The sequence below is a fragment of the Balaenoptera borealis genome, assembly GCF_965194805.1.
Source record: "Balaenoptera borealis genome assembly, chromosome: 1".
Taxonomy (NCBI): Eukaryota; Metazoa; Chordata; class Mammalia; order Artiodactyla; family Balaenopteridae; genus Balaenoptera; species Balaenoptera borealis.
In genome coordinates this window covers 41884134-41906569 of record NC_138860.1, presented here as the reverse complement: position 1 = coordinate 41906569, position 22436 = coordinate 41884134, and the positions used below count along the sequence as shown (strand labels likewise).

Here is a 22436-nt window from a genome sequence, read left to right as displayed (position 1 = left end):
ACAACCCAACGAAAACAGTGATTTAGTAAGGTTACTTTTGCAAAGACAGGAATGGTGAAATTGTAATGGGGAAAGACCAAAGGCGAAGTGATCATTCAAGTTCTCTTTCTACTTTAACCATCTATAAAAGTTTAAGATCAGAGAAATGAACAAAGAAAGATCATGAAATAAAACCATCAATAAAAAATCCTGTATTTCTGATATGCAGTGTTTAAATTGGGTAGAATCCCTATAGATCTATTCCTTTTTTAGATGGCAAAAGGAAACATAAATCCACAGAATTTTAAGAAAAGAAAGAGACAGAGATCAAGTCCAACATTTTTTTTTTTTCAGATGAGAAAACTGAAAAGCAGCAAGGTTAAGCAATTTGTCTAAGATGACAAAACTAGGTAATAGATAAGAGGGGATTAAATCTTATTTATAAAATAATATAACATTGTTTAGGAAAACTTCAGCCACTGCTATTGGGGCAGGGTGGGGTGGAAATATTTCTAGGCAACATGGCTGATTTCCTTAAAGAAAAAAGTGAAAATTTCACTTATTTGTATTGGCTACTATATCAGAAGATGCCTAGAGAAGCAAGGAGTTTAAAACTTAAATACAGAGGGTGAGGAGAAGGGAAAGGCAAGAATATATGATAATCCAACAACCTTCAAAACCAAAGATGGCAAGTATATATATCACTCAACTGCTCAAGCCAATGGCAGACTCTATTAGTCCCACACTCTGTCTTGCAATACAGCCACTACCAGTGGACTAGAGTTAGCACACTAGTAAAACCTATTTACTATTTCTGTTCAACATTGTCTAAATGGTTAAGTGAACCTTACCTTTGTTTTCATTTTTGGGGTTTTTTAAAGCTGTTGTTTATCCTGCCCAGAGTCTCTTTCACTCGATATTATTACCTTTTCTCAATGAGAGCTATCTCAATTCTTACCAATCTGTTAGTGAGGTACTTTTCAAACTTTAACATGTATGCACATCACCTGAGGACCCTGTAAAAATGGAGATTCGGATTCAGTCAGTCTTTGGTGGAGCCTAAGATTCTGCATTTCCAAGAAGCTACCAGGTGATGCTGTGCTGCTGGTCCACCAACCACATGTGGAGTAGGGTTAGCTACTCATCCTTAAATAACCTGAGAGTAAGTCAGCATTATTTGGGAGGGAACAAGCAATCAAGGACAAAAGGAAAGCTCTACAAAGAACATATCAAGAATGCACACTCTGAACCATGATAGCTAACTACACTAGTTTCTGAACTTGGCTTCATCTGTAGATTTTTGGCTTTGCCGAGACTTTCATTGGCAACCTATTAACCCTCAATACTCAGTTTCCTAAAAAAGTCTCTCTTACATCACATTTCAAGCACAACTCTTAACTGCAGTCCTATTACTGATTTGGAATGCACCTGATTTCTATCTTTGCTTTGCCCATGTCTCACTAAGGGTGACACAACACTCATTTTAAAATATTTGCTAAAGAAGAATTGAGAAATACCAATAATACCAGTAAACAAAATGCACAACAGAGAAATATTTTCAACATTATAGCAACTATACTCAAAATCCACAAAATATTCAGGAAAGCCATACATTCTACAGTTGTCCCTCAGTATACACAGGGGATTGGTTCCAGGATCCCCACGAATACCAAAATCTGCAGATGCTCAAGTCCCTTATTTAAAATGGTGTAGTATTTACATAGAACCTACACACATCCTCCCATATACTTTAAGTCATCTCTAAACTACTTATAATACCTAATGCAATGTAAATGCTATGTCAATAGTTGACAACAGGTGCCAAATTCAAGTTTTGTTTCTTAGAACTTTCTAGAATTTTGTCTCCCCAAATATTTTCCATCTGCAGTTGGTTTAATCCACAAATGTGGAACCCATGGGTACAGAGGGCCAATTGTATTTTCATTCGTACCTTGTAATTGCAAACAAAAAAAGGTATTCGTGCTTTAAAAGCTACACAATCCTTTATGTCCTAAACTTAGACCATTTACTGTCTTTTTCTAAATTTCATTGATCTTAAGTTTTAAATGCCTAGAGCTAAAAATAGCAAATAAGCTATTTCAAGTCTTTTCCAGAGAAATCCCCTCTAATACCAATTTTTAAATCATTCAAAGTCACCAACAATTTAAAAAAAAAAAAAAGGAAAAGAAATCCATGTCCTTTAGTTAAAACTGCACCTTTAGTTCAAATAAAGCTCATTTCCTTTTTTTCTCAGACTTGCTCCTTAAGTTTCCTTGGAGCCTTTTAGCAATGAAGTAATGACGAAAAGAAAGAGTAGGAGATTACTTTTGCTCCTTTCTGTCCTTTTTTGAAAAGGATATTATCACCAACGACGGGGAAATTCGGAACTTTTTTATTTACCACATAAGAGTCTCAAATAAACTCAATGAAGCAAAAGCTTGAACTACCACAGAAAACTCAGGTAAAGTGAGTCATGACCTAGACTGCACCAAAGGGAAAAACAGTAATCAACAAAAAATTTCAAACCCAAAAAGGATTCCTTTATTTTCTTAATCAACCAGACAAGAAAGAAATATTTGCACATGTATTCAAGAAAGAAATAATATCTGCTCTGCACAGAATTTAAGATTTGCTAAAAATCATTTATATCATTCTCTCATTGTGTTGGTTGAAAGTATTGCCCAAAGATGGTTAAAGAAGAGAAATAATAAATTCACCAAGCTCTCCAGAACCTCTAGAAGACATTTAAGTTAAATAACAGATAAAAAATAATCAACCATATCTCTGACCCAAATAAGGGCCAGATTTAATAGAGTAAAATACAAAAGTGAAAATAAAAAGCAAATCCTTACCCTAAAAGAAAAACATCTTGCTCTATCAAGAAAAACTCTTCTCTAACCTCTTTGCCTAAGAACTGAAAAAAAATCCTAGCATATCAAATCTGATTCACTAGGTACCCTTTTTTAACCCTTCCTGATACAAATTTCCATTATTCTACATGGCTCTTACAATCCTCTCTAACTTTTGTTTCCTCAATTACGTACATATTTTGGGTCCTCAATTATGTTTTAGGGTTTGCAAGAGCAGAGACTGTGCCATATCTTTAATATAACTCCAAAGTATATCTAGTTTGATACTATATACACGCAGAGTCATAACAGATGCTTAATGAATTTATATAAATCTAATACAATCAGCTTTCCTATACTAGATCTCTTTTGTTTTATTTTCATTTGAAGCTATGCTTGAAGGAAAATTCTGACTGCTATACTTCATGGTTCCTTTCTCCAAGTCAAAAGCTATACAGCAGGCTTTATATATTTATTTGCCTAATAAGTTATTGCTCCATAAAATGATTGTGGGGAACTGTAACAGCGGATGCATAAATAGGGAGTTTGAATGAGTAAGTATAAGTAGAACATTCAAAGTTAACATTAATAGAAAGAACAGAATACTGCTGATTTTAACTCCCTAAAACTTTTAGAATACGGTAATCCCTTGAATAACACGGGGTTGGGGTGCCAACCCTGCCCACAGTTGAAAATCCTAATATAACTTATAGTAGCCCTCTGTATCCACAATTCCTCCTGTATCCATGGATTCAACCAACTTCAGATTGTGTAGTACTGCAGTATTTACTGCTGAAAGAAATCCACGTGTAAGTGAACCCACACTGTTCAAACCCATGTTGTTCAAGGATCAATTGTATTTATATACAAGATGGATTTAGTAAAAGTTCATAGAGGCGCATCCTATTTAATGCATTTATGAGTATCCCCAAAAATGGATGGAGAATATACACATCAGGATAGCACACAGGGTAGGCTGCCAACTCCACAGAAAATAAGAATTAGATTCAAAGTAATGGTTAGATAAATATTCCATTTAAAAATGATAAAATTCAGGGACTTCCCTGGTAGCGAAGTGGTTAAGAATCCGCCTGCCAATGCAGGGGACATGGGTTCGATCCCTGATCTGGGAAGATCCCACATGCCGGGAGCAACTAAGCCCGTGTGCCATAACTACTGAGCCACGTGCCACAACTACTGAAGCCCGCGCACCTAGAGCCCGTGCTCCACAACAAGAGAAGCCACTGCAAGGAGAAGCCCGCGCACAATAAAAAGTAACGCGCGCTCACCGCAGCTAGAGAAAACCCATGTGCAGCGACGAAGACCCAACGCAGCCAAAAATAAATATATAAAAAATAAATAAATTTATTTTAAAAAAAAGATAAAATAAAAAGATAAAACTTAATCCTGCCATTTGCAAAATGAATGGACCTAGAGGGTATGAGGCTAAGTGTCAGGGAAAAACTTTATTGTATGATTCCACTTACATGTGGAATCTAAAAGACAAAACAAATGAATAAACATAACAAAACAGAAACAGACTCATAAATACAAAGAACAGACTGGTGGTTGCCAGAGCAGGGAGGAGGTGTGAGTGAAATAGGTGAGGGAGATTAAGAGGTACAAACTTCCAGTTACAAAGTAAATAAGTCAGCATAAGGAATATAGTCAATAGTATTGTAATAACTTTATATGGTAACAGATGATAACTAGACTTATCATGGTGATTATTTTGTAACATATAAACATATTGAATCACTATATTGTACACCTGAAACTAATATAATATTATAAGTCAATTATACTTCAATAAAAAGTTTTTAATTTTAAAAATTAAAAATAAAATTCAATAGTGAAGCATTAAAGGAAATAATATAATTGAAACAACGATGAAAGAAAACAGGAAAAGATTAGCAAACAGAATACAGAGAGTCACAGTAATTAACAATCTGAAAATTAGTCAGTAGCTATCTTACTTATATACATTTATTATGTTAGAACAAGTAACAAAAGTATATTACTTCCAAGTTGGAATATATGTTTTTGTTCTAAGAAGATTGGCCAAATGCTTAACAACAAAATTTCTTATACTAATAAGTACAGTTCTGATAACTGTATGTTTTAAAAGGTCACACAGAAAGTGAAAAGGGCTCAGAAAAGCAGCAAAAAAAGTTTTAGTTGTCCAATGAACCAAGATTAAATAATGGGCTATTTTTAAACTAGAAAATTGAGACATTTTATAATTTTCAGAAAGTATAAAAAGCATTTAAAAATGTGGGAAAAGGTATATAAAGCAATATATGAGGGGAGATGAAAAATAGGGCTAATGCTTATTAAGCTAGTCTTAAAAGCTTGGCTTATAGGCTGGTCTTTTTATGAGGTAGGCACTTGAACGTTTACGTGTGTGTGTGCGCGTGCATCCACATATGAGTGATTTTTTTTTAACTCATTTAATCCTAACTACAACCTAGCAAGGAATTACTATTATCCTCATTATTCAGATGTAGAAACTGAAGCTAAGAGGTGGAGTTAAGTATCTTGTCCAATCTTCCATGGCTTCAAGGGAAAGAGTTGAGACGTGAACAAGCCTGCCTGCCTCTTAGATCAATTAAGAAAATAAACACTTTCTCCCACCTCTAGAAGGTATAACTCTTAAATTGCATCAGAAAAAAAAAACTTAGTTTCATATAAAGAAAAAAAGAAAAAAACAGAAAAATTTCTTCCAGAAATTTGCCAAATCCAGATGGACATAACATAAAAACAATAATGATAAACCAAAATATTTCTAATGTTTTAAACATTCACCTGCTTTCCAGACAAGACTAGGTGTAGCCCCAAATAACCTAAATATCCCTGTTAGAATTATACCTTTATAATTCTAGGTGATCTATAGCTGCTACTTGTAGGACTTATGCTTAAATAATTAGTTTTAGCATGAATCAATGAACGGTGCAGGAATGGTAACAGAATCATAACTTAACTTTAAAATTTTCAAATAAAATTCAGTATAAATTACTGTCATTCTACACACGGTGATATTAGGTACGGAGTAAAGAATAAAGGGCCGAGAAAGAGAAGGAGAAAGTGAGTCCCATTTTATTCCACTTTTGGTGGTTTGCTTTAATGCTTTTCTTCCCACCAACACCTTGTAAGAAAATCACTGATAAAATTCCAAAGACCAAAATGCTCAAACATTATAGTTAGAAATAAAACTGAGTGACAAAACAGCAAAAATGGCTAAAGAAAATACAAAATGAAACATAAGACATACCTGAGATACATCATCAAGTTGAGGCTTCACATAAAGGCTAGAGAGACTCTCTGCTCGCATGAGATATTCTGCGGTTCTTCTCTTCACAGCTTCTCGACGAGTAGGGCTTGACTCTCCTAAAAGGAATAAACAAAAGTCAGGACATGTGAAAAATAAATAAACTTTCTTTTATCCAAACTGTAACTTCCTTTTACCCAACTTACCACTTGTTCACACTTCTAACTGAAAAGAAAAGAGAAATCAAAATTGGAACAGACATCAAAGTTATTAATATCAGCAAGGTCTAAATATTACCCAGATGAATTTCATTTATCTAAATTCTGAAACGCCCCTATTTAAATATGTATAGAGAACTTGATGTATTTTATAAGAGGAGCCGATATATAAAGAATGTAATGTAAAAAGCTCTGTGGACAAGAGACTAGCCTAGTCCAAACAGTATATGGTTGTCCAACTCAACAAATAGGACTAAATGCAAGAGACATTTAATAAAAGCTGTGACATGGATGTGATAGGCTATAAAAGTACCACCAAACTGGAGACTAAAATTATTTAGGGTAACTCTAAATTCACTCTGATTTTTGTAAGCATCAGGGTTTATTCATTAATAACAAATAGTCACCCACCTTACAACTGAAAACAATAATGTGATTTAAATCCTTGTAATATAGTATGTGAAAGTGAACAAGGATCATTTACCCTGTCTGGCTCTCAGTTTCCCTAAGGAAAGGGTATTCAAAGTGGCCTCTAAGAACTCAAGATCTCAAAAAGGAGGTGTTACACTCCTGGATCTCTCCTCTCCAGAGTGGGATGATCCTATGCTTTTACCCATCTTATATATATACTTGACTATAATATAACATTTCATTTGAAGAAAGGATTCCATGGCTGAAAGTCAAAAAGTCTGAAACCACTGTACTATATGATGTCTAAGGTTCCTTTCACAAATAATATTCAATACTATTCATGACTCACTTTTATCAAAGCACTTAATACACAGTACTGTTTTTATAATTCACCCTATGCATCTTCTGAATGAAGTTAACCAAAATGTAAGTATCACACAATGGAAAGTACCCTGGATTACATGCCAGAAACCCTGGTTATCTGAATTCTGGCTCTGCCTCTTGTTAGTCATGTGACCGATGATAAGTCATCTCAACTCTGTGAACCTCTTCCTCATTCTCTAAAATGGAAATATATAGCTCAAATGACTGTAGAGATTAAAGGAGACAACATACATAAAAGATACTACAACAGAGCCAGTGCTATAGGAAGCAATAAGTTGTAAAGGTTTTCAATCTTGGTTTTTCTCTCAAAACCAAATCCTACATAATAATGTCACCTGGTTTGTTGAATTAGAAGTGAACTGAATTACAATGAAGGAGATATTTTCCCCCAAAAGATTACAGGTGGAAAAACCTCTTCTTATTTCTGCCTGGAACAACATCTTCTATTTCTTCTGTTAAATGTCCCTTTCTCCTTCCCTTCATACTCCTCCACCTCTTCCCCCAACCACTACCAACCCTTAACAACGTGGTTTGAATGAAAGCTGCTACCTGACTTCACATCTCAGCCCCTCTAGTCACTACTTGTCAGCCAAGGGTGAGCCTCCCTGTCACAGCAGGGCCAACCATAGAACCCCATCCTCTTGGCCACAGTTGGAGAAGGAAGAAATTGGCCCAACACAAACTGGACCAATCAGTCCTTCTGTGTTACTGACGCTGGAAGTAAGAGAGTGGGAACTGCCAGCAGCCATAGTTTCCGCCAAAGCAAAAAAAGAGACACAAATATGAGAGACCAAAAAAGAAAACCTTATGTGACTGGGGTCCCTGATTTCAGCTGAACCTACAATCCTGCCATTCGTTGCCTAAGCTAGTGGATTTTGTCACATGTAAACCAAAGAACCTGAATGAATACAGACCTCTAAGAAAAAGTGCAGGGACTTCCCTGGTGGTCCAGTGGCTAAGACTGCACTCCCAATGCAGGGGGCCCAGGTTCGATCCCTGGTCAGGGAACTAGATCCCACATGCCGCGACTAAGAGTTCACATGCCACAACTAAAGATCCCGCATACTACAACGAAGATCCTGCATGCCACAACTAAGACCCAGCGCAGCCTAATAAATAAATAAATATTTTTTAAAAAGAAAAAAAAAAAGAAAAATTTCAACAAAGTTGGGATTGCAATTTTGCTTAAATACCTTTCCTTTCACAGCTTTTATCTTACAATTCCATCTCTTTTCTCCTTTATGAGTAGTAATTCACAAATATAACTGGTCTTGGTGAGGGATGAGGATCTCTACTGCCTTTTAACTGTGGAACAATCTATATTTATTAACTCACCAACTCCTCAAACCTCAAATAAAATGTCAGTATGCTTCCTGTCTCTGTCCTTAAAATTTACTTAATTTCTAAACCCAAGGTTTTTATTTTTACTCGGTTGAAAAATGGATATAATCTGTGAAAATCACCTGACTATAACATATTTTGAAGATAAAATGTGCCACATAAATAAGAAACATTCACTATTTCGACATACTGCTCGTTCTTAGTTTTGAGCTTATTGCTCATAGACTCCAACTGCTACTCCCATTATCATTAGCTCTTCTCATTGCAGGTTATACCTTTCAAGCCCTAATTTAAATCCCCATTTAGAATTTTTGGTTCTTCTTAGGCTCAACTCTAATAGAAACTATGGCAATTTAGGTTTTTTTTTCTATTTAATTCAGTGTCATTAAGCTTTAATAAAACTTCAAATTTTTCTTTTTTCAAAAAAATCAACTTGAAATTCAAAAATGTCAATTATAAAACACCTAATTAAAGCTAGAGTTAAAACCATATTTTGTAATCAAATTGCTGCTTTTTAAACTTTTGGTACTTCTGTTGCTTTCGAGGCAGTCACCATAGTAACAGAGAAACAAGAACCGGAAGCCAGCAGCTGAAATGGACTCCTGCTGATGATAGTGGTTCCGCTTCCATGGAAACAACAAGGAAGTGATGGAAATACTGGAAGGCTTTTTAAATGTAACCTTAAATATACATACTATGCCTCCTTCCTTATCAGCCCCTTAAAAGTAGGTCACAAGCACTGCTGATCAATAGCAGCAGCCAAGGATGAAAACCACCTCTTGCAGATTTCTGCTGCAGGATACTTACTGAGGTTTTTGACTACCAGAGAGAAAAGATTCATCTATCAATTTCCAGAATAATTCCAAGTAATCAACTTATTCACAAATATGACTTTAAACAGATTTTACTTGATCAAAATTTTTGACTCTAACCTTCTTAATTTCTTAATCTTCATTTTAAGACACACACACAGCATATAATGATTATTTTTCAAGGAAACTAGGTTACCTGGAATTCAACTTTTAATCCCATATTAGGTCATGTAGCTATTATTTCTTCCGTAATATATCTAGGTAGACACTTAATAAATGCTTTTTAAAATGGATATGTATTTAACATTCTACCTAGGGACCTCCCTGGTGGTCCAGTGGTTAAGACTTTGCCTTCCAATGCAGGGGGTGTAGGTTCGATCCCTGGTCGGGAAGCTAATATCCCACATGCCTCGGGGCCAAAAGTCAAAACATAAAACAGAAGCAATATCGTAATAAACACAATAAAGACTTTTAAAATGGTCCACATCAAAAAATATTTAAAAAAAAAAAAAAATTCTATCTGAAGATAAACCAATACCTTCAATAAGTTCTCTACATTTCTGTTAATCATTCAGACAGAACAAGAATTTCCACTGTGCTTTGGCATTCAAAAGAGAAAAACTGCTTCCATTATTTATTTACTAACCTTTATGTCAAAAAGTTCTGGTGTACCATAAAAGATGTCTTATATTTATATATTGTGTCAACCCATATTTCTTTACCTCAGATCAAGAGAAAGAATAGAATTAGGATGATCATAAAGCATGATTCATGAAAGAAGAGAGTGTAGCTGAACAGAAATGAGCAATTTCAAAGTTGTCATTGAAAATTTTAGAAAACTGCTATCCAGCAGTCCAGAACACCAACGCTGACTCAATTTACTAAGAGAAGTTATTATAGAAGGCACAATCTATAGATAATAGAATTGTGAAATTCTAATTTACCCAAGAAATCATCACCATTTGGTACTCCTTCACTATATCAAATTCATTTAATATATTACCTTCCTTTTATAACTAAGGAAATTGAGGCTCAGGGATGTGAAATGCCTTTCTCAGTCACAAAGTTAAATAACAGCCTAAACCTAAACCAGATCTTATGCTACCACACTTCAGGTAACTGAATTTGAATTAGATTATTCTACTGTTACTGAGAAGAGCAAGAAAAATACAGAGCACAGGACAAGTACAAGCGAGCATGGGAACAAAGATGACGAGAAAATAAAGGTAAGGAGTTGAGGCAGGAGCCTATCAGACAAGATAGAGGAGAATCAGAGAGAAGGAAAGACTGAAGAAGATAGACAGGCACACGAGAAAATCAGAGCTATGAAGAGGTATAAATTTCACACTACGTAAAAGAGAATGGGCCTCTCTGAGAAAAACTGGGCTCTCGAACATCCTTGTAACCCAAGGATTTCCTTGGAAAACAAAGGTCCTTATTCATTTACCCATTTAAAAAAAAAAAAAGGCATTTTTATTCACAGAAATAATGAAAATCAGTTTCACAAACTAGAATAAAAAGTTAATTCTTCCAATTCTGTTATTCTACCCTTAGTCACTAAAAAGAATATAGCTACTGCCTCATCACTGATTCAACAAAAGAAAAGCAATGTTAAAGGAAGAACTGGCCACGTCAGACTTCTTGAAAGCCAGTATGTCTACGTTTGTACTTTATGGGAAATTTTAAGGGATTTTCAAGAGTATTTTGACCATACTTGATTGTCTCCACATGCACAGAATTTAATCCCCATATAAGACTCTACTTAGTCACATCTTATATTCCTATCTCTACTCCACACTCTCCAATAGGCCCTATGTCACTTTACTCTTGGTCCAGCATGCTTGGTTTTCATTCAGATTTATCACATTAGAAAGAACATCCAAATCAACCTGGGTTTGCTGGGATAAGTTTTTGTTTGTTGGTGCTTCCTTTTTTTTTTTTTTTTTTAAACAACTTCAGTCACATAAAAGAATATGCCTGTTTGAGATGGCCTTGGTGGTTAGAGTTTTTTTTTTAAGTGCTGATTTATTATATTCAATGGGTTTTTTGTTCTTTTCAGGTAAAGCCTACCATTTCTGACTTATGCTAAGTGTTCTGACAACAAAAGGCAACCTTGAGAAGAACTGTAATTTACGGTTCTACACATCACCCACAAATCTACAGCCATCAGCCTTTCCGTGAATAACAAACCTGGTCAGTCAGGGAATCTGCTTCCCATTTGCATTTAACCAACCCCCTATTAATGTTTTTTCTAAACTAAGTGTTATGTGAACCCTAGAAGTTCAAAGAGTCACCAAAGAATAGTAAAAGCAAGAGTCACAATAATATTTGTGCCCAGGCATTGCCTCAACTATAATTGCTTTCAATGTTGTTTAAGCAGTTTTTCTGCCATTAAAAAAAGAAACAAACAGCCCAAAATGGAGCCACTAAGCCCATGTCATCAAACTTTAGAATACCTAACTTAATCGCAGTTTCAACCTTGCCCAGGACTGGAGTCTTAACCAGTCAGCCTGGAACCTCCTCGTCAGCACCAGGGAGGTAACCAGACAATAAACGTTTTTGTCTCCCAGAGGAAGGTGTCTTGCTCAAAATAATCTTTTTTTGTTTGTGACTTCCTTGTCCCATCCCCTCTCTGGCTTTAAAAACCTTTCCTTTTCTGGAGCTCCTTGGAGCTCCTTTCTACTTGCTAGATGGGATGCTGCCTGGTTCAGGAATCAATTAATAAAGTCAATTAGATCTTCAAATTTACTCAGCTGGGTTTTGTCTTTTAACAGATATGGTGTCAGTGTCAGGGTCCAAAGTGAACAAACTTCTGATGGACGGCATTCGAGGACAAGAAAGACAGGTGTGGTACCTGTGAACCCCTTTTTGCGTTCACTGTCTTTCTTTCAGCGGTAAGTTTCTCTCAATTCTGAGCTCCTTTCTCTTTGCATCAGGCTTCAGATACAACTGGCTTTCCTTTACAGAGCAAGACAGCTTGAGCTGGTGGACAGTTCTGCCCGGGACCCAGGTCCCTAGCTTTATCATGGACTGCAATTCCCAGGTTTTTGAGTGGAACCCCCAACCCTTAATTCTGTCCCAGGATCCACTTAGGCACTGTTAGTGGCAATATGCAGTTCCCTATTTATGTGGGGCCCCCAGGCCACAGCCCGCATTTGTTGAGATCTGCTGGTTCAATGCTTTCCCCAGTCCAAGGTCCCACATCCCACACTGGGGAATTGGTATGGTACACACAGGGCCTTTTCTTGGTTAGGACTCAGTATATATTAAGGTACACATTTTTTTGCCTTACTTTATGTAGATAAAGGCTAAATGCTAATAGGAATCTCAGAAGTCAAAACAGCCTCAAAATTGATGCATAAGGGTTGAGCATTTAAGATCTGTTAGAATACCCACCGCCTAACTCAAAGACTCCCATGTTAGGATAAGTTGGTCACAGAACGGGTTACTGACACTCAGTCACTTGCCAACCTTAAGAAAATTTCCACGCATAGAAGTACACTGTAAAACACCACATAATCCCTAACCCTATGACACACCCCTCTTAGGTATTAGTTTGGCTCCAAGAGACCCAAAGTCCTGTCTAAAAAAATAAAAACAATAATGGGATCCTTAAAATCCAAAGAGTTAAGCACACCCTTCTGGCATACCTGCTTATTTTATGTCTAACAACTGTAATCCTGGAAACTGTAGATATCTACAAAAATGGCAAAATCTTACTAAAAACAACCTAGAATTACAGTGGCCATTATGGGGAACATTCCAATTAGACAAGATCATTCACTTAAGAAGTGCACTTAAAAGTAAGAGTTCCCCAATTAAACAAACAGAATAGGATACATATTTTAACTGGTATGCAGAAGCTTCCAAAGGCTTCAAAATGCCAAAAGAACTTTATTTAAAGTTTCATTACAAAAAGCTAACAAAAAATTAAAGACACAAGAGGTACCTAAAACAAAGGACTATAAGACAGACACAGGACTTCCCTGGTGGCGCAGTGATTAAGAATCTGCCTGCCAATGCAGGGGACAAGGGTTCGAGCCCTGGTCCGGGAAGATGCCACGTGCCATGGAGCAACTAAACCAGTGTGCCACAACTACTGAGCCTGCGCTCTAAAGCCTGCGAGCCACAACTACTGAGCCTGCGCACCACAACTACTGAAGCTCACGCGCCTAGAGCCCCTGCTCCGCAACAAGAGAAGCCACCACAACGAGAAGCCCATGCACCGCAATGAAGAGTAGCCCCCGCTCACTGCAACTAGAGAAAGCCCGTGTGCAGCAGCGAAGACCCAACATGGCCAAAAATAAATAAATAATAAATAAATAAATTTATTAAAAAAAAAAAGACAGACACAACTCCTACTGCCCCCTCTGTCTTCCTTTATCAAGTACTCATTCTAGTAATCCTCTGTTTGAATTGTCTTTCCACTCTGAAGAGACTACAAGGCCATAAAAAAAGTCCGTCAAGTTAATGGCTATACAAGAACCCCTATACCTTTGAAAGAAAGACCCTGTAAGGATCTCTCTCAGAGGTAAGGAGACTGAGGATTTTCTGGTAAATTGCTACATCATTCCCTTAAACAACCAAGGGAAAACTGAAATTAAAAATTAATTTAAAACCTTGCCAAATTCTGGTAAATATCAGGGATACATTCTCCACTTAAACCCCACTCAGACCTTGCAGGTGGGATCCTGGAAAAACTGGCAGAAGCCAGCTGAGGGTGAGAATTATTACCAGAGTCAATTCTGGATCTCTGTCTGTAGTACCCAATAAAGAGAAAAATAAAGTATCTTTTGCACCCAATTAGGGGATGCCTCTTAAGTCCAAGGGGTTGTTCAATACTGCCAGAAATATTTACTGTTTATCTAAGCTGAAAACTGACAAGATTTTTTTTTTAATTTTAAGTAGCTCTGTGGTCAAAAGTTGACCAAACTGGAAGCTAATATACAGAGTCTGCTAATAACTGTTTTTTAAGGCCTTCTCCCCTAAACTAAAATAATGTACCCAGCAGGAAAGAAAAAACTTCTAAAGCCCTTATAAAAGGACTTATGGGTGGATCAACCTATGATGTCATTTAAATAACAACCCAATTCCTTGCATAACTGAGAGCAACTGTCCTTATCTTACAAATCTTTGCAAAACTAGAAATGCAGCTCTAGAGGCAGTCCAAAATTCACCTATTCCTTTTTCCAATCCCAAAACCTCCTCTATTTATCTTAAAAGACTTGTAACTTGCATTCTTTTCTTGTGTCTTTGAGATGTAAATATTAAAGTACAAACTTCAGAGAGGTAGTCCTTATCAGTTAAAAAAAAAGGGGGGGGAAGGGGGACAGAGGGTAGGTCATTTGGAACTTGAGCAATTGAGAAATCCTAAGTGTACAGAAGCTATGAGGTCCCTGTCCACATCTGTCTACGTGTTCACATGTGCCTATATACATGTGTTATAGATATATTTTCTACCTCTGGATAGTATTGCCAAAATTAACTTATAGAAGAGCTCTATTTAACTGGCTTACAAAAAAAATTAAGTGCTTATATAAATCATGTATTCATAAAATTCTTAAAAATATAAGAAAAATTAACCCAATGCTTTTGAGGCTCATTCGATCTGAGATAATCTTTAGTAAATAAAAGCTCATTTTAAGTTTGTTGACTTAATTAAAACAGACATGTCTTTAAAGTTATCATACTAAAAATAATGTTGATATACACTTTTTATTCAGCCTAGGCTAACTAAAGATCAAATAAGTTCATGTTATCTCTTACAAAATTTGTCAGCAAGAAAAATGGCTTGGGATGAAGACTGACATTGTCTAATGTCTCATGAAGTTTTTGTGGGCAGTCTAAACATAATTGTTAAAAACAAGTAAATGAAATAGATGTCAGTAGGATAAAAAGTTTTTAGGTGAACTTTCCAATAGTTTCTCCAAATCTTTTTGGTAACCTGAAATTTTGTTAAGTTAAATTAAAGGATAGTCATTAAGTATCTAGATCACTTCCAAACAAGGTAAAGTACTGAAACATTAATTACTGAACACAGGTTTATCTAATTTTTGCTTCCTTTTACAGAGAAATTAAAGGCATTTGGGTCTATTAATAAGCATGTTTTATGCCACACTGAGAAACTGTCTATGAGAAAACACATTTCTAGAAATAATAAGAAGTATTTATGAATCTGCCAATCCACAGAATGCTAATGTAAAAGATAGTTCATAATTGCTTACTTCCCAGTTTTCAGTAGAAATTAAAGGTTTCTAAGGGTTAAAAATTCTCATGTAGGTAATTAAAACTACTAGAAATAATAAGGAAAAGGAATTTTATGTGTGATCAGGACTGGCTAAGATTAGAATGAATGTGATTAAGTTTCAATACCAAAAGTAAGCTGGTGTAAAATTAGAATTTGAGTTTCTCCCTATTAAAAGGGACAAAGTTTTCTTGGACTACTGGTCTGCTTTTGATAGTAAGAGATTATAAAAGGTTTTCTTTTACCTTTTGAACAATCTGCCAGGGCCAGGGAGGAGGTGGGGGACACAAAGATCTTGTGTCCTGTCAAAATAATCACCTATGTTCCCTGTTGTCTTTATCGGGTCTTTGAGTTCTTAAACTTAGTCCTCTGGATATTAAAAGAAGTAAGTTTTGCTCAGAACTATGTAACCTATATTTGCCTGTAAAGTCTTTGCCACTTTGGTTAAATACGTAAGCATTGTTTCGTAGTGCCCTATGACCCTATTTGACCAAGTGTTTTAAAACCGTTTGATATTTTTTACAAAATTCCCAAAAATCAAATTCTAAAAGAAGTCTTTCTGACCTCAAACTAACTTTGGGATTTTTCCAGAGGGCCCCTGGCATATCTCAAAAGATTTGTTCTCTCCTCTCATAAAAAGATAGATGTTAAACTAATTAGACTTATTTGATATGTTAAATTACATGTGAAGCATTGAGAAATAAAAATACTAGGCCTTCTTTATGTTCTATTTATATAGGTATATAAGTATTCTAAAAATTGTATGAAGTTCCTAGAAATCTGATATATGTTAATATCTGACAGTGTTATAATAAAAATTATAATACATATAATGACATTATATTTATAATAATAACACAATAATAAATCTGATAATGTTATCAGTCATAATTCTAGTTATTGTCCTGGAGTGTTGTGTGTCACAGAAATAACCAAATTTCCTTGTCAACTGCGCTGTAATGAACTCTAGTCAGATCTTTAACCATGGGCATTTTAAGTCTTTTGACATTTACAGACGGTTATTGTTTTACTCTTATGCTTTTGCTAAAGCGTTCCTACAAAAGTGTTTCTTCTTCAGAGAAATTTCTAGAAAGGATTCTGACAAGTACTCTAGGATACTAGTTTCTGGTAACTTTCAGATCATAACACCAACTGGTTAAGAATTTATAGAACTCTAAGGAAAAACTGGATTCATAAAACTGCTAACAAAAGATGAAGATCAAGAACTAATTACAGTGTAAAGCAACTATACTCCAATAAAAATTAATTTAAAAAAAGAAATAATTACATAGAACTGAATGAACTGATGAAGATGATTATAATTTTTTATGACTTTTTGCTTAAAACACTGCTGGTTCTTTTGTTTTTCCAGGTTTAAGGAAATCCTTTTATCTCTTCTTTTAAAGCTATCAGCAATTTGGTAATATACATTTGTGAACTAAAGTGGAACATTTACTTTTTCTCCCTACTTGATCCCACCAAAATTCAGAAACTCCTGAGTATTCTCTTCACGGCAATAAAGTTCATTATTTGCATAAGTTCAATAAGAATCTGTTCTCATTATAACAGAACACAATTGGAAACACTGGCTATATTACCAAGACTTTAACTAGAATGTCATATTTGACAGAAATGTGTATACACTCAGATATGACCAGACAGCTTTAAGGAACTGCTTGGAAAAATTGGCCTGGTGCCTTACTTACAGGGTTACCGTCAGCCTTACCAGATGAGTATGGAAGGTTATACTTCCTGACAGGCCCAGGAACCTTGAAAAGAGAGGACTTCACTCAAACTGTAGGTATTGCAGGTAAAATCTAGTGATGACCCTTGGATTGGCTTCCTAGCCTCAAAGGCTTTTAAGAGTTCAATCTGAGATCCCCTATGAAAAGTTCCACCAAAGCAGTCTTACAAAGAACTTATACAATCAATCACTATTCTTGCTGCACTTATGTAAATAAGCAGGCCAAGTCTAATGCAAACTGATTAGTTTTACTGTAATTATCCTTAAAAAAAAGAAGTGGGGATAACTGTAGGGAGGAAAATTATGTCTGCACCTTTGTCTATTTTAGAGTAACCCTGTTAACTGCCTTTGAGGTTTGGTTATACACCTATAAACTGAACTAGATCCTAAATTCTTCTAGTTTCCTCAAATATCTGGCTACAACTCTCCAAACTAACATTTCTAATTTTCTCCCACCCTTCTAATTTAAAGTCACTAAAGCCTCTGTTTTAAAGGCTGCCATTGAATCTCCTGTAAGAGACTACAAGCGACTATAACCAGGTCCTCTTCCTGCCCAGACGGCAGTCAAACTTCAGAGATTTGAGCCTCGGATATACGTCTCACAGCTGAAGAAGGCTTCACCTGACCTCTGGTCCTGTACAGACACTAAGGACCTCTGAACCAAATTGTCAAGGAAGAGAAGTAGCTGACATCAAGGTAGATTGCTTCTGCCCATGATGCTGGATCAAGACTTCATACTTTAACAAACATGAAACCCTTTATTCTTGTCTTTCTTTCATTTACTCTGGAATTAGCCTGGAAAAACATTTCCACATCTCCCAGTCCAATGCTAAGCAGAGTAACATCTCAGACTGCTGGATTTGTCACCAAAGATTCCGATCTATCCATGATACTAGAGATCTCCTGGTCCTCCCTGTGACCAATTTTTCTTCTATTCCCAATGTCACTGGAAACTATGATCAACACCCCACTCACCCCCTCTTAGTAAGAAGTCTCTTACCAAGTTCAACTCTTGTGGCCAGAATATGAAATACCATTTTTTACCTTTCTCCAATTATAACTGTACTTCCTCAATGAGACATAATTACCTACATAATTTAGATCATTTGCCCCCCCACATTCCCATGATTATCTAGATCAGATCTGTCCCCAATCACTAAGAGATCTCACCAGCAGCACCCATCTTTGCAAGGTGGGTGACTCTTTATTTCAGACTAAAAGATTTTCTTTCCGTATGCACTGAAATCCTAACTGACCCCTGGCTTGAACGGTAAACACAGCAATCCCTGTGAATGGTCCATTAGCAGCATCACTTTAACGGGAATGGTTTGTGCCCCAATAGGGTTTGTCTTTGCGGTGGTTATCATTCTCCTTGGACCTATGAGTGCCTAGATGGCTAGCGTACAACTGTGCAATGCCTCTTAGGTTATCCAACTGTACCCCTAACTTTCCACAAATGAACTAGTCACCTCATTGGTCAACTCCCATGGATTTACATCAGAAAGTTAGAAAAGACCTACCAGGAGATGTTCATGACTCAGAATTCACTTCCTTTGGCAAGGCCATGCTTCCCTGGTCAAAAGTAAATGTAACTGAGAATGTGATTTTAAAATTTTCCTTAATTCGTGAAGATATTCTGTTATCTGCTACTGAAACAATAGCTGCCCCCCAAAAATCCTTAGACTCTCTGGCCAAAATTTTTCCTCATAATAGTATAGCCCTTAATTATGTTTTAGCTGAGCAGGGAGGTGTCTGTGCTGTGGTCAACACCACTTGCTATGCCTGGATCAACACTTCTGGGGAAGCTGAAACTCAATTACATAAAATCACTGAGCAAGCCACTTGGTTAAAAAGCTGACTCCTTCAGCAGGGTTGTTCTTTGACTTATTTGATTTTGATTGGTTTGGATCTTGGGGACCATGGCTCCAAAATGCACCCCAAACATGAGAATTATCCTGCTTTTTTATAATCATAATAATCTTTAAACTTTGATCACGTTTCTCAGTTAAGCTAAGAGTTTGATCAAAAGGGGAGAATTTAAAAAAAAAAAAAAGAAAAAGAAACAACATGTCCAAAATGGAGTCACTTGGGCTAATCCCATGTCACCAAACCAAGACTTAATACCTAGTCTAACTGTAATTTCAACCTTCCCCAGGATTGGAATCTTAACCAATCAATCTGGAATTTCTCAGTCAGGATCAATGAGATAATATGCATGATAAACCCTTTTGACCCCAAAGGAAGGTGACCTTGCTCAAAATAATCCTTATTTTTATTTATGACTTCCTTTTCCCACCCCCTTTCTGCCTTTAAAAACATCTCCTTTTCTGGAGCTCCTTAGAGCTCCTTGCTACTTGCTAGATAGGACGCTGCCCAAGTCATGAATCCATTAATAAAGCCAATTAGATCTTCAAATTTACTCACTTGAATTTTGTTTTTTAACACTGCTATCAGTAATACTGTGTGAAAACTAACACATCGTTAGACCATAGGGTGTTAAATGCCTACAGAGATAGTCTTCTCTTAGATTCAACAATTTCTTTCTGCTCCCTAACCTATTTTTGTTTTGCATTTTTAAAGGGGAGAACCCAAAAGACCAATCATTCAATTCCTTCAAAACAACACTGCTTGGACAGTCTCTTTCTGACAATAAACTCTTCTAAGTAAGAAAGTAAATAAATAAACAATCCCTTAAATGTTCCTTATGATGATGATGATAATTATCCCCTAAGTGTCCCGTATGTTCTAATCAAATGGCTTCTAAAAGATTAAGATAAAAAGATTTAAAGGAGCTAGAGACATATTGAAGGAAAAAGGAATAAAGAATTAAAGCCAAAAAGCTAAATTTTGTCTTATAAGATGGAATAAAAATAAGATAGGGAAAAATCTGGAAAGGAAACTCCACATAAACTTACAGTTTTTTATCTGCCACACAGATAAATATGGAAAGTCCCCCAAACCATACAAAAGCTTTTGCTCATTTTTCACTAGTTTTAAGAGACATCTTAAGAGAAGCAGCAAATCTATGGAAGACTCAGTTCAACAATTGTTTTCTTGATGTCATGATATGGAATCACATTTCCTTTGAGAGGATGTAAAATGATCAACAGAAATACTGATTATAAGCAGTTAATTCTTCTCAATTCCGTAAGTTTCATAGCCTCCATTAATGCGTCCCCACCTTAAAAATTAAATTGCCTTAGTGTATACTAGAATTAGAAAAGACTCCATCCCATCTTTCTTCAGACTGATTTAAGGTGAAAATTACATATCGCCACACTTAAACAATTCAAAGTATGTGTCAAGCACTACTCCCAGAGTATATCACATGTGAAGCCCATTTCAAGATAACAAAGAAAATCCTCCCAGCAACTGGCTTTCTTTAAGTAAGGCACAAGAGTGAAAAAGTTCTCCATACCACTTATTCCTGCCTCTCCTACCCCTTTCAGAAGGAAAGATATCTAATAGTTACTGAACATCTATTATGTTCCAGACACATAGTCATCTCAATGTTTATGGTCATTTCAATGTTGTCATAGGACATTACATATAGAAGACTATCAATAAAATTTTGTTAAACAAATGAATGGAAAAGTAAATGAATGATTTTTCACCAATATTACACAGTCTGATTACAATACCTTCACGCCTAGAGATGATTCAATTATCTCCTTCTATAACTTAGTGCCTTTCATAATAGTCACATAAAATACATGTCAGAAAATGTATATAATTATTGTCTTTATTATCTGTGCAGATGAAATGCATAAAAAAGGAATATAGCATAGAAGTGGCATGGCTGGACTAAAAAGAGAATCTATATTTGGTTTAATTTTATGAAAAATTATCATAACAGTATCCGTGAGGAAAATACAACACAGATATTCTAAGTAATTATAAATCACTGTATAAAATAAAATGAAGTCTATGAACTCTATCGTTTGACAATTACAATTTTGGAAAATGTGTTTCTTAACAGTTTGTAAAAGTATGATACAATGATCTGGTTATTTTTCAAATGAAACACACTTTGAGACCACTAAGAGAAATACAGTATAATCTTCTGAGAAAAAGCAGATATACATTTTTAATACCTCCTAAAAGAGAATAAATAAGCTGGACTTCCATGCAATTTATAACTAGCTCAATGTTTAATTAAGATATAGCTTAAGCTGTAAATTATGTAAAAGTATGTAACTCAAGTAAAAACAAAATAATGATTAAATCCTTGCCCAAGTGCCTAACGACCTGCCAGCACTGAAATAGCAGTAGTTTTTCACTTAGGGTATTTTAGTTTTGTTTGGTTTATTTTAAAATACTCGTAGATATCTACATTTCTTCTGATCAGAATCAAGGTTTTTTTCAATAATCACAGGGATTAAACCAACCCTCTCATTTTATGTTTTTAAACTGTGCTGCTGAAGATATTAAAATGTGGTGATACTGATGACAGAGACCATCTAATAAAAAACCAAAAAAAAACTCGAGAATCCTCATCTCTCTTTTGCTATAGAGCAGCTGTGCCTCACACAGATTCACATGAATGAAAATATTTAGACGAGAAACCACCCACTTAGTTTATTTTCCATATGACTTTCCTGTAATTATTTTGTAAACTGTTCACACAACAATACATAAAAACATCTGCAAAAACAGGTAATTAATGTGTCAAGCCAAACTAATGCATTTTTTATGGTGTCCATGCTTCGTCAACTGTAATTATAACTCTTTTTTAAGCAAATGATGATGTGTTTGTTGCAATGTGCAAGTGGTTATTTTAGATGCTCTGTTTACTCTTCATACAATCTGAATATAAAACTCCACAGCTACTTTACCCCACATCAGTGCTTTACCTAGCTTTTTGCAGAAGCAGGAAAGTGGTTCTCTTTTCCAGGCTATAATTTCCAGTGAACACTTTTGTCATTAAAACATGAAACTCTCAACATAAAAGTTAACACCAAAATAGCCAACAATTCAAGAAACATATGCCAGCAGATGATTCATCCAGACTTTCCTCCTTCAGTTGTAACCATGTGGAAAGGCAGCACTTTATGCCCATCGGCTGCTGTACGTTGAGCCTCCTGATCATCAGAGGTTCAGAAGGTTCATTATTTTTTGAATGTATGATATTCATTCCATCTAGACCACCAAACACATATATCTTTGACATGAGACCAACAAATGAA

At 35.7% G+C, this 22436-nt stretch overlaps 1 protein-coding gene across 7 annotated transcripts in view; it reads right to left on the bottom strand.

Annotated features, from left to right (window-relative positions):
* RPS6KC1 (ribosomal protein S6 kinase C1) overlaps positions 1-22436 on the bottom strand; it is a 243669-nt gene that overhangs the window by 107443 nt on the left and 113790 nt on the right. For all 7 annotated transcript variants that reach the window (XM_082399676.1, XM_082399677.1, XM_082399675.1 and 4 more), the window contains one exon: positions 6100-6215. In XM_082399676.1, the coding sequence (XP_082255802.1) occupies positions 6100-6215 (116 nt within the window). The remainder of the gene's footprint in view (positions 1-6099; positions 6216-22436) is intronic.